Below are 27,907 nucleotides of genomic sequence, written 5' to 3' on the forward strand. Positions count from 1 at the left end.
ATTGAGTCATAATAACAGTATCAGGCCGTTATCAGATGGAGATAGTGGGTTATGCCAATAATAGAGGACTGCTCATTGCATATTCCTGTTCTGGTACTCATGAGGAGTAAAGTGATGCAGTCACACCACCATACAATGATGATGGTAACCAGGTAGAAATATTTTCCATTGCCACCATAACTCTGGGTGTTAGCATGAATTCAGTAGTGGCTTCAGGTGGGACTGCAACCTCAGCTATCTGCTACAACTTCTCCCAGCGTCAGAGACAATCTAAGAGCTTGTTAGCGCCAGAATTGCTGGCCCTTTCGGAAATGGTGATGATATGCTGAGCCCAGCTCAGGTTGTAAGACAGAGTGGTTCAAGGGCAGAGTCAGGAGTTTCGCTTTAGAGACTGGCATCATCAGGAGAGCCGCAGCACAGGCCACCAAGAGCAGCTACTGCTTGCACATCAGCTTTTCATCCCTAAGAGCCCATCAACTTCTTACCAAAAGCATTAGGCAGCTGCTACCGAAGTGTGATGTTGCCAGAATCATGAGATCTGGACAACTCGCTTCAGGAGCTAGAACAAAAACAACAGTAGACAAAGAGAGCTCTGAATATGATTTTCTTTGTGCTTTGGAATATTTGGGATGCTCTGGAAGACTGAAAGACACAAATACTTAATGTTTTTTTCTTTAAAATGGACACATAATGTGTCCGAGATGATTATCAGCTCGTTGGCCTGATCCTGTTCCCAGATGAAGTAATTGCACAGCTGATGCTAGATTAGTAGAGTACTAAAAGAGAATAATAGAGTTAGTACCAGGCAACATCTTGCCAAATTATGGTTTTGATGAGATGAAAAGTTTGGTTGATGAGGGTATCGCAGATATTCAGGGTGTTACATAACATTACATATTTTTTTAAGAGTGATTTAAAAAATGCAGATGCATTTGTATTCAGGCCATGATGCAGATGAATTTCTGGAAGGACTCACAGCCTATGTTTTTAATACTTCCTTGGTGAAAGAAAGCATGCAGTCATTGCTCACAGCTTGTGAGCAGTGCAGAGACAGCAGTGCATGAGGAAGACCATGAGAGGTGACAGACTCAGCCAAACGCGGTGTGTCATCAACATGTATTGAGGCACAGAGAACATGGCCTGTTCTTGGTTTCAGCCCCTGGAAAATGGACACTGAGAAAGGCTTTTGGAGGCTGCGGTGGCTGAGTATTGAAGCACAGAGTGTGGTCTTTGGCTGCCCAGACGTGTAGGTAGGTGTAAGGACTCTGCTTTTAGCATGAGCCCAGCGTCTCAGGAAGGTTAGTGTTGAGTTTAGCAAAGAAAAGACAGATAAATTATTTGACTGCTAACTAGAAGTACGTAACAGGTGACAGGCTTTTACAATTTCTTTTCCAACAATTTATATAACCGAATTGAAGGAAAACAAAATGCAGACTTGAATTAAGGTGAATGTTTCTGAGAATGAAATAGTACATACTGTAACAACAAACCAATGGTAGAATCTGCATCCGGGAAATGATGACTTGAGTTGTACTGTGTTTTACCCGCTGATGTAAAGAGGATTTAATCTGGGGAGTTGCTGCACTGTGAGATCACACCCTGGCTTTTGGGATCAGCACGGTCAGGGGCCTCCACACTGTTCAACTGTTTATCTGGAATTCGGATACTCTGCACAGAAAGCTGTGACAAACTATGCCGAAGCAGCACTTACCACAGCAAACAGATGCCTAGAATGACAACGAAGTCTTACAGCTTGGATCAATAAACAACAAAGACCTGCCACGTCTTGTGTATGTCCTCCTTAGTCACTGCTTAGCATCTTAGCGAGGCCAGCCTTCCCCAGCACGCCACGTTCCCTGGAGCATCTCCTTCTCGCCTTTCGCTCCTGCAAAGATCGCACTCTTCTTTCACTCGCTGCAGGCCAGGTTACTTTGCCACTTCCAGTCTCTTTTCTGAGTCACTGGCGCTTTCAGAAAGTAAAGGCCATGGAAACTTCTTCCTAATGGGCAGGAAAATTACTGCCTCCGCACAGGCTTTCTACTAAATCATGACAAGCAAGTGTGATTTCTACATGAGTGTCTCTCCCGTTGGTTTCAGTAGGCACAGATCCCTGTTGGTGGTGTCAGTGGGAGTGAGTATGTGCATAAGCACACAGAGAATCCGCTCTCAGGGTTACGTTCTTCTTAAGTCTCCAGAGACCACATCAGAGTCAAAAAAATATAAAATAAATAAGCTAGTAGGTTCAAATGATTATTTGTACTCACAGGGGGGAGCGGCAGGCTCTTACAAAGCTATGTTTGCTGCGGGGTTTGGAGGTAACAGTTCCTCTTACCTCTCAGCAGAAAGGATGTTTGTAGAGCCATCAGAAAGACAGAGAAGCAAAACTGAAGCTTTGATTCTCGGCCGTGTGTTGCGCAGTTTGTGGCTTCCTTTAGACTTTGGTTCATGTGGCAGCCCAAGCAGCCTGGCTTTGCAAATAGCATCTGGTGTTTGAAAGGCTGAGGTTATTTGTACCGACAGCAGACAGCGTGATGTATGGTGGCTTTACAAGTCAAAAGTGCTCAGAGTCCTCCAGTAACTAGAAGGAAAACAAAATCATATGGTTTCATGGTTGAAACATGACTGCTTTTGTGAAGACAGAAGTATTTATAAGCTTCGGCCAGCTTTTAGTACCTTTGTATTTCTCACCAGTAATGAGAAGCGTTTTATTAGCAAAATACAGTTAAAGTAGAGATGTACTTCATCTGCTGGGGACACAGCAGGTTAAATAGTTTCCTGGTATCTTCTCGCTTGTGCCCATCCCTTCGGAGGAACGTAGGTAAGTACATCTTCAGATGTAGCCTGCAGTGAAATTACTTACTGTGGGTAAAATACCATCCTGCTGTGAGATCAGCCCCTAAAAATTAGAAAATTTTCAGTGCATTATATTCTGTTCCCTTTCGGGCCCCACATTGTTTCACATAGTTACAGGTAATAGTACCAAGTATGGCTAAGAGCCATCAAGACGTCGCCAGGGACTTTTGCTAATAGAGATAACCAGACAAGCAAGTGCGAACTTCACAGACTGTTTTAAGCACAGCTTCATGGGAACCAAAGAATGCTAAAGCTTCCAGGTACCGCTGATGCTTTGGCAGCCATGTCCTTGGTGAGCTTGCCAAACAAAAAGTAGCACATATAGAGCAGGAAAGGGATACTTTGCAAGTGTCTCAGGTTTTCCAAGTATCGCTCGACTGTCCTCCAGGTCCAAGTATTGAGCATCTTTTCTTTCAGGCAGTAGTACAATCACCCATCATAGCACAATAGTCCATCTGGCCCCTTCCATCCTTGCAGGGGATCCAGGATCTCACAGGAGATGCTGGGTACCCGCAGTAACTTCCACCCAAATGGGAGGTTTTGCTGAGCTTGTCACAGGGTTTCTGGTGCTGCTTGGGATGAGATTTCATGATCCTCTTTCTTGGACACCTACTTAATCAGTGAGTAACCTCTGCATGAGAGTTCCTAGTTTAATCTTCGTTTTGGACATGCCAGGTAGCAAACAGACAGTGTAAGAAAAGGATCTCAAAATACAATCTTATCCTTCAGCCCATCCACATGGAAAAAGAAATATTTTCTTTTTGCCACATATGCTTTCCCGTATATAAAAATGGGGGCACAGGAGAAAGTCAAATTCTTTTTTTGCCACACTTGCTTATGAATATCCAGTGTACTATTATAAATCATTACCTGTGGTTATTTTTCTCCTTTGTTCTATGTGAGAACTTGCATTAATTTTATTTTTTTTATTGTGGCTATATGCTAAATACAACAACTCTCGTTACAGGAAGGCCACAGAACATGTTGGTGGGACTATTAAGCTTGACTGCCCTTCTGACTTTATCATAATTGAAATATTTTCTAAAATCATCCGTGTTTTTTTTTCCTATGGGAAAAAAGTATCCAAGCTCATGTACTTGGGCAGAGTCACTGTGTAGCAGCTACACCACCGAGACACTGCCCTGGTCTGGCCATGAGCAGTGAAGTCACTGGAGAAATTAAACAGGTACAAGTCACTTGAAATCCTAACTTCTGCCTAATGCATAACCTCCTGACCTCCTGCGGCAAAGTGTGATGTATCAAATGGAGCAAGAGTAAATACATGGATGGCTTGTCTTTACAGAGGAGTCAGCATGGGGTGAAATGATACAGGACTTTATTCTCCATGCGAGGCACTTTGCATGACTTCTGTATGCAGAGTACTGTATGTAACACTGCTTAGCCTTTAGTAAAGGGTCTGTTTTGCACAAAGGTGTTTTGCACTGTCTGCCTGGACAGGGGCATAGTTACTGCACAGTGCCGATGCCCAGGAAAGAGTACAGAATATATGTAAATCCTGCCTTGAGACATTCCCAGTGATTTCAGTGCTTGCTTTCAGATTGCCAGCTTAAGACAAAAGCTAAAATGCCACATTTTTCCAGGTGTAAAGTCTAAATGCCAAGAATTTTTTTTTTTTTTTAAAAAAGGAACACTGAAATATTTTTTCAGGAATTTTAGCTGAAGCTAAGATTATCTCTGAATATTTTACAAAAACAACCCATATGAAATGTGAGAGTGATAAGGTACCTTAAAAACTATGCTTATTTAGTCTTGCACGAGTCAGTCATAATGGTGGGTTAATATCTGTTTAATTCTCCTACGATGTTTCAGGCTCAGGAGAAAAGCACTGTATCTCAAAAATACTCCAGAGTTAATCAGGGATGTGGCAGCATCTGCTTAAGAGAGACCCGTAATTGAATCATCCCTAATTAACCTATCACCTCAGCAGAAGGGAATAGGACGTTGATACCACTACTGAAATGGATGAGAGTGATGGGAATGGAAAGGGGGGAGGTTGTGGGAAAGAGAAATAAAGCAATTTGCCTAACACCTAGTTTTGTAACAAATTTGGGAGGAGGGAGGGAAAAGAAATTAAAGTATATGAATCATTAAATCTGTTCAGTATAGTTAATCAGACTAGTTTCAAAAACATTCGAGCATATTTACATGTTAATCAGTACATGATTTAGGTCCGATAAATGTTTTCTCCTTTGTATGGTTTGGGCTGTTTACAATATTTACAGATTTTTTTTTTCTTATTATCATTACTGCTGACCTAATTTGTATTTGTGATAATTATAATTTCAAACTAGGAAAATAACCTTTGAAAGCTAGTGGGCAGAAAACAAAAGCAATATCAGAGATCTCAACATAGGAAATACAACGTCTGTCATATATTTATTGAATGAAATTACTTCACAAATCAAAATGAGAAGTATTTCCTATTTGAAATAAATCTCACAGATGTACAAAACAGATCCTGAAGAACACTGTTTGATATAATATTGTTGTTCTTTTTTGTGCTAGATAGCTAATATACAATAATTGCAATTTGTTTCATGCAGTGCCCTGCCAGACTGTTTTAGATTATTTGAAGACTGTACTTCAGCATCACAACCAGCTTATGGTACCACAGCCAACAGACCATCCGACTGAGGTAGTATACAGTGAAGACGAGCTACATCTCTATGTTTGACAATTCATTGAAAACATGTAGGCAAATAAATCAGCGGGTGCTGGAAGAATATATTTAGTAGTTAAAAAAAAAAAAGTAAAATCTATTATTAAAGTGTTGTTCTTAGGTACAGTAATCCCCCAAAGGGAGTAGACTCAGCACTAGTATAATCTAGAATGAATTTTACTGAGCAGTGCGTAACTCCTTCCATCAGCACCAGCTGCACTTGCCTTGCTTGGGGAATATTTCTCTCACCTTTCCTCAGAAGCCTCACTTTTATGGGTGCACTTTAGGCTAGGGCTAGCCTGGTGAGAACCAGAGCTAGCTGATTGACAGTGGCCGCAGTGGTGGCTGTGGGTGCACAGGGGCTGCAGCCCATGCATGGGGGAGCACCAACATGTCGTGTGTATGGACACATGCAAGTACGTCTATACGCTTAGTGTAGCGCTCACGCAGCCCTGTGATGGTTAACACTAAAATATATGTTTCCTTCATTTTGCAGACAGACCCAAATATAGACTTCTTCAAGTCTTTGGAGTCCTCTTGGTTTTCAGAAAGCATCCCAAACAAAATGTTGAGTGTTGACAATTTTGTACTTGATATAGAGTTTGGGGATTTTCGTAATTATGTTGTGTTTAAAAGCGCTGCAGTGCAAAAGCAGGAGATTTAAGTCCTCCCCTTCTCTATAAGATAGATGTATAGATTTCTCTATCAGCTCTAGCATTACACACACTCCAGTGTGTTTCTATCCAGGCTTGCAAAAATGCGTCAAATGAAGTGATTTTTTTTGAGACTTTTCTATTTGAGACTGTGTGTATTTGAAGCTCTTGCTACACATTTTTGTATATGTAGTGTATACGTGTCACTACCTGTTATTCATGCAAACAGAATCAGAAGAGGGAAGACAGGCCTAGTCTGACGTCCCTTTGCACATAAGTGATACGTGGTGCAAGCCTCTCATAGTCCAGCTTACCGTAGTTTCACTGAACTTGCTTTGCAGCAGTTCAGGATGTGCATCACTTTGCTTCTCCATTCAGTATTCATATTTATGTATGACATCAGCTATTATTGCTCAAATGTATTCCAAGGATTCATTTTCCTTTTTCTAATGCTCTTTTGCTTAACTAAAATTTTCAAGCACTGTAAAAAATGAGGCTTTTCTGTAACATCCCCAATGGAATAGCTTGTCATGATGTGACAGAATTTTTTATTCAATTAAATACATAGATGCTAATATTTTATTCATAAGCTTAATCATGTACAAATACAGCATGAACGCATTTGTACTTCGGTTCTTCCTTCACGATTGGCTTATTTAATTTTTGGAAGGTTTTCTGTTTGTTTTAGTTTAATGACTGCTGGACACACCAAACTGCATCATATATTTACCGAGAATCTTTTGCCCAGAAGTGCTTTACTTTCAGAGAATGTAATGAAAGTGTATCTGTAGCAGGAACCCAGTAATCGGTTAACAGAGTAGTATAAGACCGCCTCATGCCTTTGGAGAAGAAGGAAAAATATCCTAAATTTCAGGGGAAATAAGAGAGAAGTAGAATAAAATTGGGACTGAGGAAATTACACAAAATTTACTGCCTTCTCCTCAGTTAACAGTAATGTGAGCTCTCATGAAATTTAGATGTTGGGCCTTTCTGCACCCTATTTCCATCAGTGCAATACATTGAAACACAGAGGTGACTTTTAGGATAGCTTGCTGTTTAGCAAAGTCACACATGAGCATCCATCCGTAACACACAAGAGCAAGCCTGTAGCCTTACATTACATTGCTGGTTTGCATTGCGTTCCTCCTGCCTGCCAGGGCTCCAAAGCAAGGCAGTGCCTACAGAGTTAGCTGCAGCTTGTACTTTGCACCGGTGTCAGTAAGAAAGGTCCTTGCCTCACTGCAGTTTTTTAATAGGGAAAAAAAGTAGGTTTCAGGAATCTCAGGTAGGAAAATAATTATCTTTATATAAAAGCGATGCTGAGCTAGCTGCTGAAAAAAAATCAGTACCACTGTAGGGATCAGATGGTCCGGTGTATTGCCTCTGTGATCAAACAAGGCAAGGAAATAGTAGCGTTTGCTCCCCCTGAGATGGAGCAGTCACAGTTGCTTCAGCGTAAGAGCATCACACCCCCAAAGAGCTTCCCATGCTGCCCCCCTGCTCTTCCTGGTTCCCCAGCCCCCTTTCCACGTTGGCAGAGGATGAGGAGCTGGGCTGGTTGGAAGAAAAGTTCTTTCCACAGCAGAGCTCCCCAGCCATACTGTTGGCTTCCCAGGGGTGCGTGTACCTGACAAAATTAAAGCAGGTTCTTGTGCCATGAGCGGAGGCGGGTGAGTTGACCCTTGGCTCTTTTGCAGCGGCAGGAGGAGACAAGCAAAGAGAAAGCCTTGGATTATAGATAGAGTTGGGCTGTAGGTGAAGGGTCTTTCTTTTAGGGTTTACAAGCTTGGATTTGCAAGTTGGAGGGTTGAGATGTTTGGGGAGAAGGGGAGGGGCCCATCAGACAGACAAAGCCCATCTCCTCTATATTTTGGCTTCCTTTGCAGAGGTTTAGATTGCTTGTAGCTGCCTTTGTCAGCAGTTTGCACCAAGGCAGCCAGGTTTGCACCGAGGCCAGCAAGTAGCAGACAGTCACAGAGGCTCGGCTCCCAGTGATGCTATCCCCCCCGGGAGGCAGTGGTACCCTAAATCACACAGATTCTTCAAGGAGCCCCTCATCACAGTCCTCACTAAATTCAACCTTCCACATATTCATCAAACTTGCAAAAAAATTAAAAGCAAATACCTGAGGAAAAACTTCAAAGATGCTCCCAAGCTGTCTCCCAGGATGCTATAATAAATACAAGAAAGGAGGCAAGGGTATTCCTTAAAATAGTCTTAAGATATCAAAGCTCTGGAAGCAAAGGGGAGAAATTTGTAACAGTTGCCCCTAAGTACAGCAGGTGGATGATCACCTCTGTTGAGCCTCGGACCCTTGTTTTTTCTAGTTAACAGTGAGCTCCTGTCTAAGCTCGGGGCTATTCAAATATTTTACTAATTGGGCCTCCAGATTTACATGATTTAATAAAGAGGTATAGCTGCAAAAGTGCATGAGTCTCTAGGAGAGTGTGGTTTAGTTTCTTTGTGTACTTCAATTATTTCAAGTGTATTAGCAGTACTATTTTATGTTAATTGGGTAATCCTGAACTATAGCATTTTATGGGCAACAAGAATTAGATACAATTTAGGTACAGTTGACTGAAGAGGGCTTATAAATGTGTGTGGATTACAGGAATCCCCCAAATTAGCCCCACAGCATTCTTTCAATGTTGGAATATTGAAGCACACAAGTTATGAAGGTTAAAAGCAAAAATTTTTTTCCAGCTGACATGGTGACATTTCTGTAAATCTATAATTTGAGTTAATATGGCATTCATTAATAATAATGAAGCTTTTAGTTTTCATAGTTCCTTTATTTATTTTCTTTCTATTTTTCACAGTAACATAACTGCTGTCAAGTTTCAGGTGTGTTCTACAGAAGTAATAAATTTATTATAAAAATAGACCAAAAGAGTCACCTCTGAAGTAAACTGTCAGCTGCAATGAAGTGATCCATTTGATCACACTCTTCAAAGACCCTTCTTATGCATTTTAACAGACTAAGAAGAAAGGTTATACTTAAATAGTATAGCTAGTCACTGGTTCTTAATTCTTTTTAACCTACTTGTTAAAGTGGAAATTATCAATAGCCACCTCTCAAAAAGTAGTCCTTGTACATCACCAAACTCGAGTTCTAGAAAATTGAAATGTAATTTTAAAAGTACTTATTCACAGTAAGAGCAATTACGTGTTCACTTCAGGATGTGTTTCGCTGTCAGTATTGCAGCTAGTTAAAAAGGGTATTTTTTATTGCAACTGACATCTTTACTTATTTGCCTTGTAAAATAAGCAATGAAAATATTTCACTTTTTCAGGGGAGCAAGCAGTTGCTGAACAACTACCCCGTCTACATCACTAGTAAACAGTGGGATGAGGCTGTAAATTCCTCCAAGAAAGATGGACGACGGCTCCTTCGCTATCTCATCAGATTTGTTTTCACAACCGATGAGCTTAAGTACTCATGCGGCCTTGGAAAAAGGAAAAGGTCAGTGCAGTCAGGAGAGACAGGTCCTGAAAGACGTCCTCTGGATCCAGTTAAAGTAACATGTCTCAGAGGTACTGCATCTTTTCGCTCAGTGTCCACCATATGTGATCTCATTTCACCACATTGGCTCTGGCTCAGTAGAAGCATTTGGCTGACAGTTGCAGAACTAGAAGGGGTTTCACAGGCAGGTGACAAACAGCCAGAAACCCCCCCATGTTGTTGTTTTTTTTTTTTTTATACATACATAAGTATATGTATGTGTACACATATATATATGTGTACTATTTTTTAATGGGAAAAAACAGGGCTGCTAATTTAAAAGAGGAGACAAATACAAGGGCACAACACACTGATATACTTAAAAAGAAAGGGAATCAGACAATCCTGATAACGCTCTTTTATAATAAGCTAACGGGGCATTCTTTGACTCTGATACACAACAAAACTAACCAAAAGAATATTTATAGCCTAATGTGTAGTGAGCATAGCGCACTCAAGGCCACAGTGCACCAGTGGAGTTAAAAGCTGAGTTTCAGAATAGGTTTGAATATTTTGTAGGGCAATTAACATCTACTGCTTAATTACATACAAACTGTATACAGATGCATTGTCAAGGATTTAACTTTTTTTTTTGAGTACTGATGCACCATTGACTGAAAAATTTAGGGAACAACTTTCCTTGATGTTTAGCAGAAAAGGAGGCAGAGTTTTGCAAGCATTTCACAATGTCAGGGGGCAAGGATGTTGGACAATACAGAGAAAAGGTCTAGACTGAGAAGAATTCTCTGTTGTGGCAGTTCATACTTTGGTTTCCTGAAGTCATTCAAAAGGCCTGATACTGAGCGTTATAATGAAACATACAGAACAGGACTTTTTAAAGGCCAATTAAAGACATGTTTGTAGTAGTAGCATTTGCATTTTAGAAATGCATACACTTATAATTTCTTTAATTAACTCATAGTTAACTTTATAGTATTTTGTGAGCACACACACAAAATTTTGGTTGAACAGACTTTGAGAATGTTCCACTAATCAGTACAGTGTAAAAAGCTGTATTTTGGTCAGTCAGTGATAAAAATACCTTTAGTCATCCAAGTGGAGTCCAAAGTGGTTATACACATCAGACAGAGCCTCATGCCATCTAGGACAGAAGAACCCAACAAGGCCAAGTAAATAAGACTTGTAGTTGGGGTACACTGATGTAACCAGGTAATGAACTCAGATTTTACATACAGCCAAATTAGGCAAAGAGGCTCTTTTTTACTACAAAAGAGCCTGGTAACCTCTTCTATGATGCTCTGCCAGACCTTATACTCTATCAGAGCTTAGCAGAAGGGCAAGTCTGTTGCACACCATGCTGCACAGAGGTCTGGAGCAAGATTCAGGGTCCCAAAAGTTCTCCTATAAACTGAAGGCTGAATACAAATGCATTAGCCCTTAACTAAACTACTTTAAATTTCATCTAATGATTTATGCACAAGCAGAGTGATAATACCCATTTGTTCAACTTTCTTTTCCCTGCCTCCCACCAAGACTATCAGTAAATTCACCTGTAGATGGACTTTTGCTTATGGCCACTCTCCTTTCTGGTGTCCTGGACATAGAGCATGTGTGGAGCACTCCTTGGGAGAAGGAGAAAGGCCAGTTTCCTTAATTTTCAGGAGGTTGAGGAAGGAACCAAAACATTCAGTATCCAAGGACCAGTTAAGAAAGCAGAGTAGACAGCTCTCCCTTTGGCCTTCCGTGCATGGGTGGGAACGTGACAATTTTCTCCAATGCCAGGACTTGGCCACTGGCACTTACCTATTTGCAAGCCAAGGCAACAAGTGTCTGACTAATTCTCAGCACATCCTATTACGCCACCTCACCATAACAGGGAGCACAAACTGCTTCTCTCCCTGCACTCAGAGTATTTTAAACATCTATAAATATTTTTAATATATTCCCGCAACTGACTGATACCTGGAACCAGCTTTAAAACAACCTGGCATACTTAAGTTATAGCATTACACCTTTATGTGGTAACCATTTCCCTAAGAAAAACACCGGTCCACAGAGCCTCACGTGAACATAACTAGGTAGGGATTACTGTTGCCTGTGTGGATTTCCAGGGAAATGAATTTAAAAACCAAGATAGCTGTCAGTTTTGCAGACACACCGCTGGAGGAGCTTTGCAAAAATCACGTCCTAATTGTCCAACAGATGAGATAGCTTGCAGGCACGGGCACTCATGTAAAAGCACTGCATTCCATTGCCTTGAGATGCAGTGACAGTAACGAAGTTACCTTACGCCACTTACTGTGCTGTTGGCTTGTCAACAGTAGAAAATAGAATTTTAAAATATCCTGGGACACACAATACCGTATGAGGGAATAACTAATGTTACAGAATAAATAAGAAGCTCAGTTTCCATATGAGTTACAGTGTATTCAATATATCTAATAAGGTGCCCTCACATTTAAAATTGTATTTGGACATTTCAAAGTCCAAATACACCTATTTGAGCTATGTCTAGCAGTTACAACTCCAGAATTGGTAAGATGCCTTCTGCAAGCTTAGCATATTACATGTCAAAGAATCTGAAAAAATAAACGTAAAAAATGTAATCATCACATACAAATAGCTGTATGTGGAAGCAGCAGCTATTTAAATAGCCAAATTACATGCAGTACAATTCATTTTCTCCTGCATTGAAAACTATTGCAAAGCTCCCCAAATTAGCCCTCTCATCTCATTTAGCCATTTCTAAGGGAAATTTAGTCTCTGAAAAATAGGTGTCAGATTCAGGAAGAGGGAAAGAGCAGGACTTAAAATGAAAGATATTCCAAACAGAAAGGAGCACCAAACTGAAAAATAATGGTAGTGACAGGCTGTGGGCTCCTGCAGCCTGCAGATGTTGAAGCAGCCTGCAGATTTTGCAGCAGCCAGCAGAGGGAGATCATAAAGATCCATGAGTAATCACCTTAAGGTACAAGTACACAACAGGTTGCAAATGCAGTACATCCTGGTTCATGTTAACTCCCACATGTTTTGCACATGCTGAATCACAACCGCCTCTTCGAATTAGTTCTTTTTATTTCCACAAGAAGGCATTTTACTTCCAGGTCCCATGTATCACATAGCTCAGGTATAACAAAATATGCTGCATGCGGAGAAACACACTAGTACAGAAATAAAATAGGTCCAAGTGGCATTATCATGGCATCCCTCATAAGGCTTTACTCCTGCTTAAGTAGAGCAGTAATGGCCCTTTCTTGTTTCCCATCAGCTTTAGACACCTGGCCGATAGCGGGTTCCACAAAGACAAGTTGTTTTTTATCCATGCCTGTTTTCCTGCAGAGTTCATTAGGATGCATTGCACTTCCAACCCGGACTGGTGGATGCCATCTGAAGAGCAAATAAACAAGGTATTCAGCGACGCAGTAGGACATGCTCGTCAAGGGCGTGCCGTGGGGACTTTCCTTCACAATGGGAATTCGTATTATGAAGGGACTGACCACCCAGGATCACAGGATGAAGTCTTCAATAGAGGTATGCAAGATGGATCTGGCGATTGATGGCAGTGAGAAGATCCTCATACAACAGTAGCAGCCACTTAATTTAGGAGAGACTGTTTGTTAAACATACTTACCCTGCTGTCATTTAAGAGTCCAAAGCATGTTTGAACGCATACTGCATACATTTCAGCTGCTTCATCCTACCATGTCCCAGTTAACAAAAAGAAATCCACTTCCAGACCTGCTGTGTGGGACTTCTCAGTGCCTATTATTTGCAAATCCTTCATAGCACCCTCAAAGGGAAACTGCAGCTCATTTCATCTAGTTCTAGAGGAAAGGTCATTTTAAACTTTAAAAATGCCAAAATAAACAGCAGCTACTCTCTTGTCTGCCTGTCGGTAACAAACCCAAGTCTGGACCCAGAACAGCTAGGTACTATTTGCTTTCCTTGAGTAGTAGATGTAAGAACAAGTCTGCATGCTTATAACAAAAAAAGAAGTGGTCTCCCATTTCCTAACAGAAAATAACACAATTATAAATGCTACCTTAAAATATCGCACAAAATGGAAAATTCAGGGACTTCCTTAAGCCAAGTCTGCCAGGAAATTAAGCTTCCCGGGTAAAACAGCAGCACTCGTCAACAGCAGAATCCTTCAAAGACCCAGAACAATAACAGGCACTTCTAATAGATAAAAATTGCTTTGTATATCAGACAGACACTATATTTATCTAGATTTCTAGGGGATTAGAGTTGATCATGACAGTTTTCATTAAAACAAGATTGCTAAAAACAAATTGCCATTTCAGAATACAGGTTTTCCTTTGTTCCTATTCTGCAGCCGTATTACGTAGCTTTAGAGGCTTTAAATTGCCTTTTCTTGGGTTTTGCTTTCATTTGCGTTTTATATCCATTTCTTGAAATAGATGAGGCAACGTGCTGGTCTTAACAGTCAGATGCTCAGAGTTGCATTCAGGGAGGGGCTGGGTAAGAAGCACCTAATTTAACCTTCTGTTGTAAGTAAACACAGGGTCCCAAGTAATAGCTGCAAGAAAAATTCTGATGTGTTACAGCAGAATTCATAATGGCACACAACACTGGAGGCCGACTCCAGCTTTAAAAAACACATCGGTCCACTGAAAACCTTTAATTTTAAAGGCTTAGAACTCCATTGTCCCTCCAAATTGATGCACTCCAGAAACATGCAATGCCAAAGAAACTAAACCCTTTCCTTTCCACATCAGGGTGTTTCTATCCCTTTACCCTTGTCCAGCCGCTCAGGCCAGTGCTGGCATCCTTCACAGCCCAAGCCAGCTCTCCTTGAGGCAACATTTCCCCTCTGGCGGGTACAAGGAACTGTTTTTTTGGAAAGAAATTTCACTTTGCTTTTCACCATCCCTAGTGCTACCTCATCAGCATTGACTCTCCTGAACACATATCTCATACTCCCCAGCTTTCCTAACCACCTTGCCCACACCCTGAGAGAAGCTACTAATCGCTCCTTTCGCCCTTCTCCTCTCCTTCCCGACCTTCTCCCCATGCACCAGGCAGGAGACACCCAACCCCTTCCTCAAAGATGAGGAAGGTCCCCATGGGGTGAAGCGCCCCACTAGCTCCGGCCTGGTGGCAGATGGAGGGCTGAGGCAGTCTTCCAAAGTTTGGCTCGCCCGCACGATGGTTTCTTCCCACCATCTGCCTCTTCTTTGCTTGCGGTTGTGACCGGTCTCTCACAGCCAGCCTGCAGGGTGTCCCGGGACATGGGCTCCACCGTGCACCACAGTAGGACCTCGGTCAGCCAGGATAGGCCTTAGGCCCTTAAATGTCCGATACCTCTTGATTCTTTTTAGTTCTGGTGATTTTTTTTTTAAAAGGTGGTTGAAAGGCACTCAGTTGACCCAGAATAACTCATTTATTTTCTAAAAGTGAATGAACGGTTTAGTCACACTGGACCTCACCAGGCCCAGGGGTTTGGGACACCGTCCCTCACCACAGGCAGGAGGTGACTGGCTTTGAACAGTCAATGTTGCATGGTGGGCCTCCAGCAAAGAAACTCAGTGTATAGAAATGTCACGGTACAGATAATCCTATAGTAGCTTTTCAGTGTTGAACTTACACTCTTTTTTTAAAAAGAACTATAATAGAAGATGTTACATTGCTCAGATGGTGTAAGTCTTGCTGGTCTGTCTTTAATGTGGTGACACTTGCCAGAACTACTTGCTAAACATGTCAGAATGTGAGTCGACATTATACTGTGAATTTGTCCACAGCAATATGTATCATGCTGTATTTTTGTAAACATTGTGATGGTTTCCTTTTAAATGTTTAATTGTATGAGGTCAAAAATTAAAAATGCTTCATTTTTAACAGTCGCAGAACAGAATTACTGGACTGGACAGACCTCTCTCACTTAATAACTTGAAGATTTGCTGAACTAACTAGTAAGCCTAGCTTTATTTTTAGTGTAAAACATGTAGCCAGCCTCCTGGAACCACTCACAATCCTCTGCTCTCATATTGTGCAAAATAACCAAATGTATAGTTTCATCCTGAAAGCCACTTTAGCACTAGAAATGGCTTTGCAGGTTTGGACCTTTCTTTACAAAACTCTGCCCTTAGTTGCTTGTGTGCACTGGCCAGTGACGTGAATTATAGTCACAAACAAGCATTAGCAGACACCAGCTCATCTTTTTTTTGTTATTTTAAAACCAAGCACGAACAAGTACAACAACTTTTCTCGGTTGTCTGTCTTTGTTTTTAATTACCATCATGGCCACTTGACTCTTGACCCACTCATTTCATTTTAAAAAAAAAAACAAAAAACCCACACCTTCCACAACAGCTTATTCTGATTAATTTGTTCATGAAACATTTTAAGTTCATACACATCGAAGTGTCTAAATATCCACAAGATGTTAGGTGTAATAGTACAGGACCTAAAATAAGGGATAGCACGTAAGCCCCTGCAGAGCGAGATACCCGCATTTAAGCGGTGTGCTTTCAAAATCACCACATCCCTTCCCAGCTCTGGATGTCGACAGCCGGCTTGCAACAGAAGGAAACTGCTATCTGTCATGTCACTCCAGAAAGTCCCAGGAGGATAGAGATTCTTGTCTTATCCTTCCATACTCTTTAATCTTACTGTCATTTATGTATCTGCCTTCTCTCAAACTTGGTGTAGCAGTACCGCACTCCCATCTGTGCCAACATGCCTTCTCTATATTTTCTATGACAAATATTTGTGGAGAAACTGTGATTAAAAAACCATTAATCCTGATATTTTTATTGTTATGGTGTAGTTAATTCTATGAATACTTTCTAATGATGATTGTACTGTGTAGAGTAAGTACAAGCTAAGGATAGACCTTTACCAGATATTGTAAAAAAAAAAAAAAGTGCATAGTGTAATATAGACTAGTAAGGTTTTTGTGACAATTTCTATAGGATGTGTGAATTGTTTTCTATGTGGCAGCACACATTTCTTTTAAAGAATATAAAATCTTAGAGAAATTTTTAAACAGTCAATATTTTTTAATTATAAAGACATTTGTTACCTACAGTTTACTATTTCAGGTGTTAATTCTAATTTGAATATTTGTTTTATTACTACATACCTCCAGTTCCATTTGTTCTGTTGCATAAAAATGAACAATAAAAGTTGGTCTCTGGTTAATCTCTCTCTTTCTGTATAGGCATTATGTCAGTGTTGACACCTGTCACAACTGGCTCTCAATATAAATATATATATATAAAGTTTTAGACCTATATTTCTATAAAAGGCTAGAGTGTTGTCTTTTGCGTTAAATGCTTGTTTGGTGTGAAGCACCAGCAAGCACAGTGAAAGATTATGAAGAATTAAACTATGAATATAAATACAAATCATTTTCACCTCAAAATATAACCAGATATTTATGCACTGGGTAGACAGAAAGACTGTTCAGAGAAAGTACCCATCTGCAATCATAAGACCTGGATTTTCGAGTGGTGAAGTTTAAATCCCATTTTAATTCAAATTTCAGTGATGGCTGAATGTCCCCCTGTTCTCTTAAATGCTTTCGAAAATCCTGACTCCAAATAATTTGTAGGGGAATTAGGGTGACAGACGCTCGGCATGGCAAGCCCCTTCTGCTGGGCTGCGAAGCAAGACGGGTCTGACCACAGGCTGGTGCTACCATCAGAAACAGTTGCGAAATATTTCCCTTATAAAACAACACTTTCAGGTGCCTGTAATGTTGCAATACTAACTGGGGTTGGGCTGGTATTTTCTAGACTGTATTTTTTGTGAAAACCCTTATTAGTGAAACCCTCACCAAAATGATTTCGGATGATTCTGCAAAATCCAAGTTTTTAAAAAAAAAAAAAAAGGTGTTAATCTATCTGAAAAAAATGTAAAGTTCTAACTTCCCAGCCCTTTGGGCAATGACTTGAAGTGTCAGAGGGCAGATCCAGAGGCAGGAGTGAAGGGGGACAGGCGGAGGGGGAGCAGCAGGGTCGTGGGGCAGGACAGGCAGCAAACCAGCAGGGAAACCTGGCAGGGAAAGAGAGCACGTAGGTGTGGAACTAGAAGCAGCAATTGGGTTTTCAAAGCTTGGAAAGATCCCCACAGAGATGAGGTCTAACAGCGGAGTGTGTAAAAAAGCTGATAAACGTGCGAGGTAGCGACTGGGGCTGGAGAGGCAGGGAGAAGGGGTAAGGAAGGGGTCCCTGGAGTGGGGGAGAACCAGGCCTGGGAAATAACTGATGGAGAACAGGCAGCACAGCTCGGGGGTGTGATTCAGCGTGGTTCCGAAGTGTCACATTTTACCACTCTTCCACTAAATACCTGTTAAACATACTGGCAGGGCAATAGTTAAACCATGCTTCTGCTCTGCCATAACGCTGGTCCATTCAGAGAAGCACAGCTCACTGCTGCGAGCGTGTATGCCCTTTCTCAAGTGCCAAGATGTCCCCGAAGAGGATCTTCGTGGTCCAAGTCAACCACTGAATCTCATACATATGAAGGAATTTAGTTTTTAACTGATTTTCTTAAAAACAGCTCATGCGCAAGCTCACATTATAAAAATATTTGTAATATTTTAATAAGATGAGTTGCAAAATCTAGCCCTCAGGAGTTCAGCTAGGCAGGAACTGCTGTTTTCTCTGCTACCTTCCCTCTGCTGAGGCACCTTTGTGACCGAAGCCAGTGGAAGGATGGTCAGAATTGGAAGTGCTTCCATCACAGTGAGGAGACTGAAACATCAGAGTCCCAAGGAACACAGCATGAGGTGACATGTTTCAACCTTCAGACCATTGCGCCCAAAACCCGGATAGTTCTACTTCTCCACGGGTGTTTTGTGAAGATTAGTGCTACTGCAGAACCAGAGCCATGGTGCTAAGCACAACAGAAAAACCCTCGAAGAAGGTAACAAGCCTTCCCGCAGAGTAGTTTGAGTGCATGCAGTACACAAAACCAGGCTGCAGATCAAATCATGAGGATAAACCAGAACATCAATCACTGCTGAAGGAGCAGCATCCTTCTGTGGGAGGCTGGGGCGCTGAACAGCTGCAGCATTGTGGAGTAGATGCAAAGACTCACAGGCACAAGGAGACTGAGGTTATGTTAGCATAGCAGCTTTAATTTTGCTCTCTCTTAAGATCCAAGTCCTTAAAATACTGCCTTCGCTATGTTCTCTTCTCAGAGCTTTGCAGTCAGCAAGCTCACTCAGCATGGATAACAACGCAAGATGAGTACTGACTTGCAAAGTTCAGCTTTGGTTTGTAAACATGCACATAAATGACATCTCAAAAGGAACAGCAAAGAAAGAATTCATCTTTCCTTACCTGGCACTTATGCTCATCAGCACCATGGGTGACTACAAATGGTTCCCAAGGGCTTCAGCACAAGGAAAGCATGAATACAGCTCCAGGTGACAATCATTTAAATCTTATTGGTACAGCAAACCAATACCACTGATGCATCTTGAGTACTCCTTGAGTGGGGCCTTTTTAAATCAAAGGCGATGTCTTGGTTATTTCCTAGCAAGTTCATACATGAACAGCTCTCCAGGGATAAATCCTCCCTGCTGCAGCATGGAGTCCTCTGGCATACTGGGCACATCTCTGAATATGACCTTGCCTTATGAATACAAAAACCTTCCTCCAAAGGCTCTTCAACATCTGAAGTAGAAAAGCAGCTTCTACTACAGATGTATGGTGTTAAGGGAAAACAAAACACCCCCCTGCCCCCTCCAACAACAACACAAACAACACCACATACAAAACAAAACAAAAAAACCACAGAAAAAAGCCATCACAAACTAGCAGTTTACTTAACTGAGTCAAGAGAAAAAAAAACTGACATGAACTTATGTAACAATGTCGGGAAAAATCTAAAAAGCCCCTTCGTCCTTAAAAACACTTTACTCTCACTCATCTGACAGATATAATTGCCACTACTAAGGCAGTCTTTTTAGAAAAATGGAAAGAAATAGTTTTGCTAATGACTCGAAGTAGTTTCCCATTAGAAAAGTTAATATTAAATTTAGTTCTCATTTAGGAGCAGGGTCATAGTACAGTAGAAAAAGTCTAATTAAACCTTTCAAAAATGCCTTGTAGTAACATTACATGAAAAACTGAAAAGTCTTCTTGCAAAAAGGTTGTGAACCTGAAAGAGCCAACAACTCAACTACTTATTGAACTGATGGAGAGGGATTATTTTTCTAAAGGATAATCCAAAATGAGAAGCAGAGCAGCAAGCAGTTCTAACACAATCTCTTGATAAAAGGGAAGTGTAGGAAACACCCAGGTTATCTTTCCTGTCCACAGCATCAGAAAGACAGTTCCAGTGAGAGACTAACCTTACTAATTGGTATTGGTATCACCACCCCAAAATAATGCTGCTTAACATGAGCTTGTGACACGCAGTCTTCAACAATCCCAGCACATTAATATCCAGTGTGTTCCTGAAAGAAAATCCCTTGAAAAAGGGGGTCTCTTTTGAGAGAAATTCCAATGAAATGAAATGTCTCTATCAATTCAGACAAAAATCTGGTTATTGACAGGTTCATCTTCAAGTCACGGGATATCCCAGTTTATTTTTGAATGCAGAAAACTGGTACCTGAAGCATTACCTGCATGTCCTGATGAATTTGAGTCTTCTAGCAACCTGAACTTGATCATTTGTTAAGGCTGAGATGAAGAACAACCTTTTCATCTTTCCTGAAGTACATTGCTTGACCACCCTATTTCTCATAGCTGACACCATACAGACAAAAACTCCAGTTTTTCGAGTTTCTCCAGTTTAACGCCCAGGCTTCTTGCATTTTTGTTTCCTCTTTAGAACCACATACAGATTTTTTCAGCTAAAACCGAAGTAGTTCTTTCTATAACTGTAGAGATGACCAGTTTTCATCAGTATTAATGATAAAAAAGGCACTTTAACGAAGCAGACAGTACGCTAGATCATAAGCTGACTAATTTGAAGTCAAAACCTGGCTTTGCTGGGACTGTCATGTTACAGTTATTAAGTAAGTCTAATGCATAAACTCAATCTCTTCAAGAAATTCTCCATACCCTTGACTGCACACAGACAAGGAAGCCATCGCTCTTACTACCTTTCTTCACATCATCCTTAGATCCGGCCCAGGACGGCCATCCAACTGCAGACATAGGCAGGAAGAGCTCGCTCTGTCCTGGGGAAGGAACGGCGCCCTGGGGGGGTGAACAGGACGAAAGGCACAGTTGCCAGGGAAGTTCAGAGTATTAATAAATACGGCTCGGCTCTCCTAGGCAGGTTGCTCACATACTGAGTGCATGCTATTTAACAGAGTGCATGCTGTCGAAAAAAGGAAACTGAATAACTAGGGCAAACAGATGGATATAACCTTTGTTTTGCATCTATAAAATACTGATATATGCATTTTGAATTCAGAAATGTAGCAAATCATCATCAACTGCCTAAAGCCAGTGTTATTGCTTACCTTTACAATATATGTAAAATCACTTGAATTAACAGAACACAACCTTTACCAGCTATGCAACGTTTTACTGAATAATTACAACTTGCAGACATTTTACAGGCTGTACTGAAAGAAAAAACATATGCAGAGAAATATTTAAATGCCTACACTTCACAAATCAAAATTACTTCCCCATACTAATCTGGAGTAACCAAGACACAGAATGAAAAAGCCAATACGCCAAATGGGGGAAAGAGAATACATTTGATTAAAAGGTGCACAGGAAAACATGGTTCAACTTTGAGATTGCCCTTTGAAAGTTCTACCACCAGTGAAAATCCTCACCCTTGACTTTCAACTTCAATACGATTTTGGCAATAACCAAAATGCTTTCCTAATGCTTCTTCTCACATAATTCTTCAGCATCTTTAAGAGAAACTTACAAAAAATCATTTATATTACATCATTTCTACAACATTGCCTATTTTTTTTCCTTCGGTCTTAAGGTTTAGAAGCAGCTGATCACAAACTCAAAAGCTTTAAATATAATCTAAATTTAGGTTACAAAAATCAAACATATCCTAGATTGTGGAGCTGTATTCCACTATTTTAACAGACGCCTTCTCCCCATAAGAGCATTATGAATGCTGGCAATACAAAAATTTGATCAGGCTTACTGTTAGGGTAACACTTCTAGAAAGTAAACAAGACCTTTTATTTTAATTGGTGGCTTTGATTTACACAGGAAAAGAATTGTCCTCAAGAGCATTGTGTAATATAGAACAATTTACTGCCTATCTACTACAACCTATTTTTTATTGTCTGTGGTATTTAAAAATACACATTCTTTTCACATTACACTTTGAATGTTTTCTTAAACTCCTTTGCAGAACGTGATGATTTAACTAAAAATCTTGCTTATCCACAGGCATTTAAGGAACTTGAAAAATATGGACTGACATATTCACCAATGACCGCAGTCTATTTTAAGAATACCATAGACCTTAGAACACCGCACCATTTTTTCCTCCCCACATCTTCAGTACGGTGCTTCGATCATTTTCTGGCTGAAGAATCAATTCATTTTCTCTTTAATTCACTCCAGCTCCCATTACGACAATTAAAATGACTCGCCCTCCACTCACCAAATACATACCTCACCAACAAAGCTCCAGACTGAGATTACACCATCACCCTTAGCAATAAGACTAAATTTTCAGAGGGCAAATATGTTTATACTTGCAAGGCTGAAGACCATATAGGGAAACAGTTAAATAGAGGCACTGATTTTCATTAAAGGAAAAACACAGATGAGTTTTTGCTGGGGGTGGGATGGAAGAATCACCCAACTATCTTAATACTGCTAAGAGCATGTCATACTACATTGTTTTATACATTCTAATCAAATACAATTTGTTACTGTTCTTTTCCTCCCCAGTCATCATTTCTTATTTCTAGCCACATTTTTTAGATTGTTCATCTTTTCCTGTTCTCCAGTGCTCAACACCTTAGGTTTTTTTCCTTCCTTGTATTCTTTTTACCACACACTTCATCATAGTTTTCTTTTGCTTCAGCCTCATTGACTGCAGTTACTATAGTCTATACAACCTGGCACATTTTATTTTCCTCAAAGGACATCTATTTCAAAAATCTAACTATTATGCTTTGAAGCCTGTTGCCTATTTCTTTTCTCTATAAAGATATAGTCTACTTTTGCTCTTAATCATTTGTGTCTCACTAACAAAAAAGGAAAAATTAATTACTTAAGCTACGCAATCCCTCTCCCAAAAAAAAAAAAATCTTTTTGGTACACCTCAACTTCTCATTTACATTAAGCAGGTAAACTGCAAAAGAGATGAGAGTTGTACTGTCTACTCAGAGCTAACAATAAGAATAGAGGCAGCACATTACTTAAGCTAGAAGAAAAAAAAGCACATTGTCATTTTATATTCACATCTGCAGTGCAGGCCTTTAGGCCTGCACAGACGTTCACTTTTTGTACAGGAGTCAATATTAATCAATTGTTCTATCAAGTCAAAATGCCTTAAGAACATATGACCATGAAATGAAACACTTTTCTTTCAAATTTTAAAAAATACGCTTCTGTGGTTTCTTTCATAAGAAACACATATAAATCAACTTTAGAAAATGGATTATTTAATTGATAGTTTTCAAAAATTGCCACAGTTTCGATACACAAACGCCTAAAAACCCTTTGCAGGAAGCCTGCATTTGATGCACACATCATTAGTAGAGGTACTTCCACAAAGCATATTTTTTTGTTATGGAAAAAAGATAAGTCAGCTAAAATAACAAAGAGAGCACAGAATTGCAATCAGTTTATTACCTAGACAAAACACACGTAAAGCTCTTCTCTATACTCCTCTTTATCAAAGAGAGGCCAGTAAAAATCTCTCAGTAAAAACTGAGTCTTTGGATATAACTGAAAAAATCGGCACCTGCCAGAATTTGGAAACTTTTGGCTAACATGATTTGTAGCTTTCAAAACAGCAATCACTATTGTCAACTATCCATGACCAAGAAGTACAGTACAAAATCCAGAGATCAAGAGTAGCATCTAGCCCTGCAATTAAAACAAAAAGGCTCGTCATGGCTTCCTCCTCTAAAAGTTATTAAAAAAATAATAAAATACGTGCGGGAATTCATGGAAGGAGAAAAGCAGAGGCTAAAAGTCCCTCAGCTTGAATAGAGTCATAGAGGATAAATGATCCAAATTGTCCTTAAAAAAATATGTTCTCCTGTTCCCTGAGTCCTTGCTACTCCTAGACCAGAACAGAGATCAAACAGTCTCTGTTAATACCATAGGTCACTGAAGTAGTTATTACTACAACAAGCTTAATAAACACTTTACAAAGTGGAGGCGTAGAGGGGGACTACATCAAATACTGAATTCCACAGTGTATTATGGAGACAATTTAGACTTGAAACTGACTCATGGGGGGAAGAAAATCACTTCAGAATTTTATCTTTTCCAGAAAAACAAATTATACAGGAAAACAGGTATTACTAATGTCCAGACAACTTTGACTTAAAACACATTAAGATCACTGGGTATGTTGGAATACCAAGACAATTTTTTCAAACATCGCAAGTTTTATAGAATTATGACACATTGCACAACATGTAAGCAATCTTTCACAAAGCAGAGGACAGCAGTACTTTGAACAAAATTTGAAAAAATAGAACCTGCAAGGTCATTCTACAAAAATAAATTCTCTTAGAAGATCACATCTTAATTGAAAAAAATCCTAGAATATAACTTTATTGTTAGCTAAATCCTCACTCCTCCTCCTTAAAATCAATCTAAAAGAAACATTACGTAATTGCATCTGTGATAAAGGAAAAAAACCCATTCCTTCACACTTTATAAGTTTTCTTTAATTCTGAGAACGCTATCATGTGAGTGTACTAGCTGAACATGTTCCACAAAAAACACTACAGCAAAAGTAAACTAAGCACTTGGACCCACATCACCTCAAGTTTTAGATCATAAAGACAGATAAGAAAAAAAAGCAGTAAAAATGTCAAAACTGCTAAAAACAATCTGCAAAGTATAATATATATTAAAATGTAACAGCTCGGAATTACTTTTCCTTTCTCACCTGACAGGCTCAATGAATCCACACTTTCATTCAACTGCAAGACAGGCAAACTCACAAGGTACTGCCAACAGCAGCCTGCCTACCTTCTTGTGGTACATCACCATCCAGGTTGTTTTCAAAAATGGAACTGGGTCCTCAAACTCCACAACTGTTATGTACCCAAAAACATTCAAGTTCTGGCTTCTTAAATTTAACATATTGTGATGCTATAATCAGTGTAATGTAACTGGGAGACAAGGACTTGAATTTTATCTTGGAATACAAACAAAAGGTGTGTGGATGGGTATGCTTCTGTCTCCGATAGGGAAATTAAGACTAGAATTCATAGGAATTAATCTCTGATGAATAACAAAACATTTTTATAGGCTTTTGGAGCAGATGCTCTGTAAGAATATAAACTCATGCCCCATCTTAAACAAGATTTAGGAACGCTTCAATATTGAGATGACATTTACTAACCTCTCAGTGAAATTCCTGCCCTACAAAGTGCATACTACCGCTACTCATTCGTCAGTAACTCCAGCATACAAACCACTCGGATCATACTGGCTGGCTTCACTAACCTCCCCAGTAAGAGCATTTTCCCAGTATTACTTCTCTTCAGGTTTTTAAGATTTCTGGAATAATGGGTTTCCCAACGTGTTTATTCACATTCAAATTCAAAATCCATTTAAATATTCTAGGAAGAAGGAAAGAGGTTATGCATTATCAGATTCCAGTGCTCTTCATGAATAAGACTAGCATCAGCAGAGTGCCTACTGAAATGAGATGAAGTTTACATGGAAGAGTGAGTAGAAAGATAAATGATTTATAACGTGCTAAAATATGCCTTATTTACTTGATACAGTGTTACCTTTAGACTGCATTTTGAATCACCGGGTTTAAATATACCAACTAGTTCTACAATAGGAAAAAACAAGATAAAGCCTTCTTTCAGATTAGCCATAATAATATACTATAAAGAAGCCACCAATGAACTGGAATTATGGACTAAAGAGCCCATTTCACCCACAACTACTGCATGTGAATCTCCATCTGTAACTAAACTCTGGAATGTTTTTCTACTGAAAGTGACCAGCATGCAAAGTGCTTTGCAGTTGTCAGAAGGCATGCTATTAATATTTTAAATTCTCATAGTTCACTGGTGACACTTAGTAGGAAAAAAAACCCCAACATTTTAAAAAGCTTTTAGTCAAATCTGGACATATTAGTCTCCACAATTATTATCTGCTGCAATGCTTATAATTTTATCTTAAATTGAAGTTTGAAGATTTGCGTTCCTTATCAACATTTCTTCCTTCAGCAAGTCAGTCGTTACTCAGTGACGGAGTCACTAGGAGCGTCTTATTACCACCTCTCACTCATGAGGAATTCTCATTTTACTGAAATATGTTAAAGCACATAAAGGGCTTCCGTCAGAGTTATTTATACACAGTGATTTCACATGTCAACTTGCATGATCAGTACTCATGGCTTTACTAATAAAGACTGGGTCTCAAAGAATCTGGTACAACTTGGGTGCCTATTGCTGAAAGTCTTGAGGCTGATTGTGTGCAGTGCTAGAATTGCACATTTCAAAGTTATAAACTCTAAGCATTTATCTCAGGATTGCTGAGGACCACTGATAGATTTACTTTCCTAAACAAGCAAGGTCAACTCTTAAAAAACAAAAAGTAAGTGGTTTAGAATTCAGATAACGGAAAATGTCTAGAGGTAAATAAATTAAAAATACAATGTATTCATTTGTTTAATCATAAATAGTTCTAATACATTTTTTGCTATTGTAACATCCAACTATATCTCTTACACCTTCTAGCAAAGACCATTTCTGACAAGACAGTCTATTAAAAGTATAAAAAGCAAAAAGTGCCAGGTAACTTTTAATAGGCGCTACCATAAATATCTCCCAGATTACATCTGAAGATGTTTACAAATAAAAGAACAAGTGTCAAAGTAGAGAAAAAAGAACAAAATTTAAACAGAAGTAGTTCACTGAAATCTCTATACAGTAATTTCTTCACAGTAACTTAACGTACTCTGGCTAACCACATACAGGTGACTCCACTAAGGAGAAAAATCTTGGTTTTCTGAAGTGCAGCTGGTAATCGCAACAGCAGCAAAAAGCAGGTTTCCAGATCACGGTACTTGAGAGAAGGCCAGTGCCTGTTTGAAAGAACTTATCTCATAGAAAAGAAAAACTGTGAAACAATCACACAGTTGAAATCTTACAATAAGTTTAAGATTGGCAGGTTCCACTGGAACAAACTCTTCCTAGCTAATCTTAATATCTCCCAAGAATCTTTAACGATATCTTGAAAGAAACTAGAGAAGTGCAAACTGACTGCAAAGGGACACAAATGGAAAAACTAAGTGTGTTGTATATTTTCACAGGCAGCTAACATTTGCCTAACTAGACCTCAAGTTCTGAATTGCAGTAAATATACTCTGACAGACTCTCCTGTGGAATTTAAGTCAAGTAGCTTTTTAAAACTTATTTTGCCATAGAAATTTTTGTCTGCGAGTCTAGCGCTCTTCCAGAAACAGAGCCGTGCTAACAGCCCAGGAAGCTCACAGCACAAGTAAGCAAGGTACGGTGCTGAGGTCGCTGCAATTTCAGAAGCTTTTCAGCCCTTTACACGACTTCTTTGCCAAACGGTAGCAACCTGAAGATTTCTTCTGCCCAGTCTATAGTATCTCCAAATCCACATGACGAACATCAGGATTTCGTTGCTGAAATAAAATTTAACAAAAAATACATTTTTTTGAAAATACTCAAACATTTTTGTACATGGATACGAATAACCTATTTTTGGTGTGATGTTGGCAACTGGATAACAAACCCCCTTTTCTGGTAAGATAGGGACTATTTTAACATAGAGACTACTTCAAAACAAGGAATAGCTTCAACAAACATTGCCCATACTATAAGAAGGTTTTTAAAGGCTAAGTCGTCTTTTTGTTTGACAAATACTTTTCAACATCACAGATAAATTAGTTCTTATGCTTTATAAATTATGAAGCAGCTCTCTTGATTTTAAAAAGGCAGTTTTTATACAAAACTGTCTAAATAAAACCTCCTTAAACTGAGAGATATATGTTTAACAGATACTCTCCTGAATAATGGATAAGATTGCTGAAATAATTTGTTCTGTGCCATTGAAGCTATTTATAAAGATTCAAAATACTGTTTCTATTAAGAAATCTGCA

At 39.6% G+C, this 27,907-nt stretch overlaps 2 protein-coding genes across 2 annotated transcripts in view; one reads left to right on the top strand and one right to left on the bottom strand.

Moving 5' to 3' along the window:
* Window positions 1-13,206, top strand: part of BEND4 (BEN domain containing 4) — a 29,848-nt gene extending 16,642 nt beyond the window's left edge. The window contains exons 3-5 of the mRNA XM_065634649.1: window positions 5,418-5,509; window positions 9,480-9,720; window positions 12,989-13,206. Coding sequence (XP_065490721.1) covers window positions 5,418-5,509; window positions 9,480-9,720; window positions 12,989-13,206 — 551 coding nt within the window. The remainder of the gene's footprint in view (window positions 1-5,417; window positions 5,510-9,479; window positions 9,721-12,988) is intronic.
* A 7,965-nt stretch (window positions 13,207-21,171) lies between these two features.
* Window positions 21,172-27,907, bottom strand: part of SLC30A9 (solute carrier family 30 member 9) — a 43,126-nt gene continuing 36,390 nt past the window's right edge. The window contains exon 18 of the mRNA XM_065634941.1: window positions 21,172-27,430. Within this exon, the coding sequence (XP_065491013.1) occupies window positions 27,386-27,430 (45 nt within the window). The 3' untranslated portion in view covers window positions 21,172-27,385. The remainder of the gene's footprint in view (window positions 27,431-27,907) is intronic.

Source organism: Caloenas nicobarica, chromosome 4 (genome assembly GCF_036013445.1).
Source record: "Caloenas nicobarica isolate bCalNic1 chromosome 4, bCalNic1.hap1, whole genome shotgun sequence".
NCBI classification, from domain to species: domain Eukaryota; kingdom Metazoa; phylum Chordata; class Aves; order Columbiformes; family Columbidae; genus Caloenas; species Caloenas nicobarica.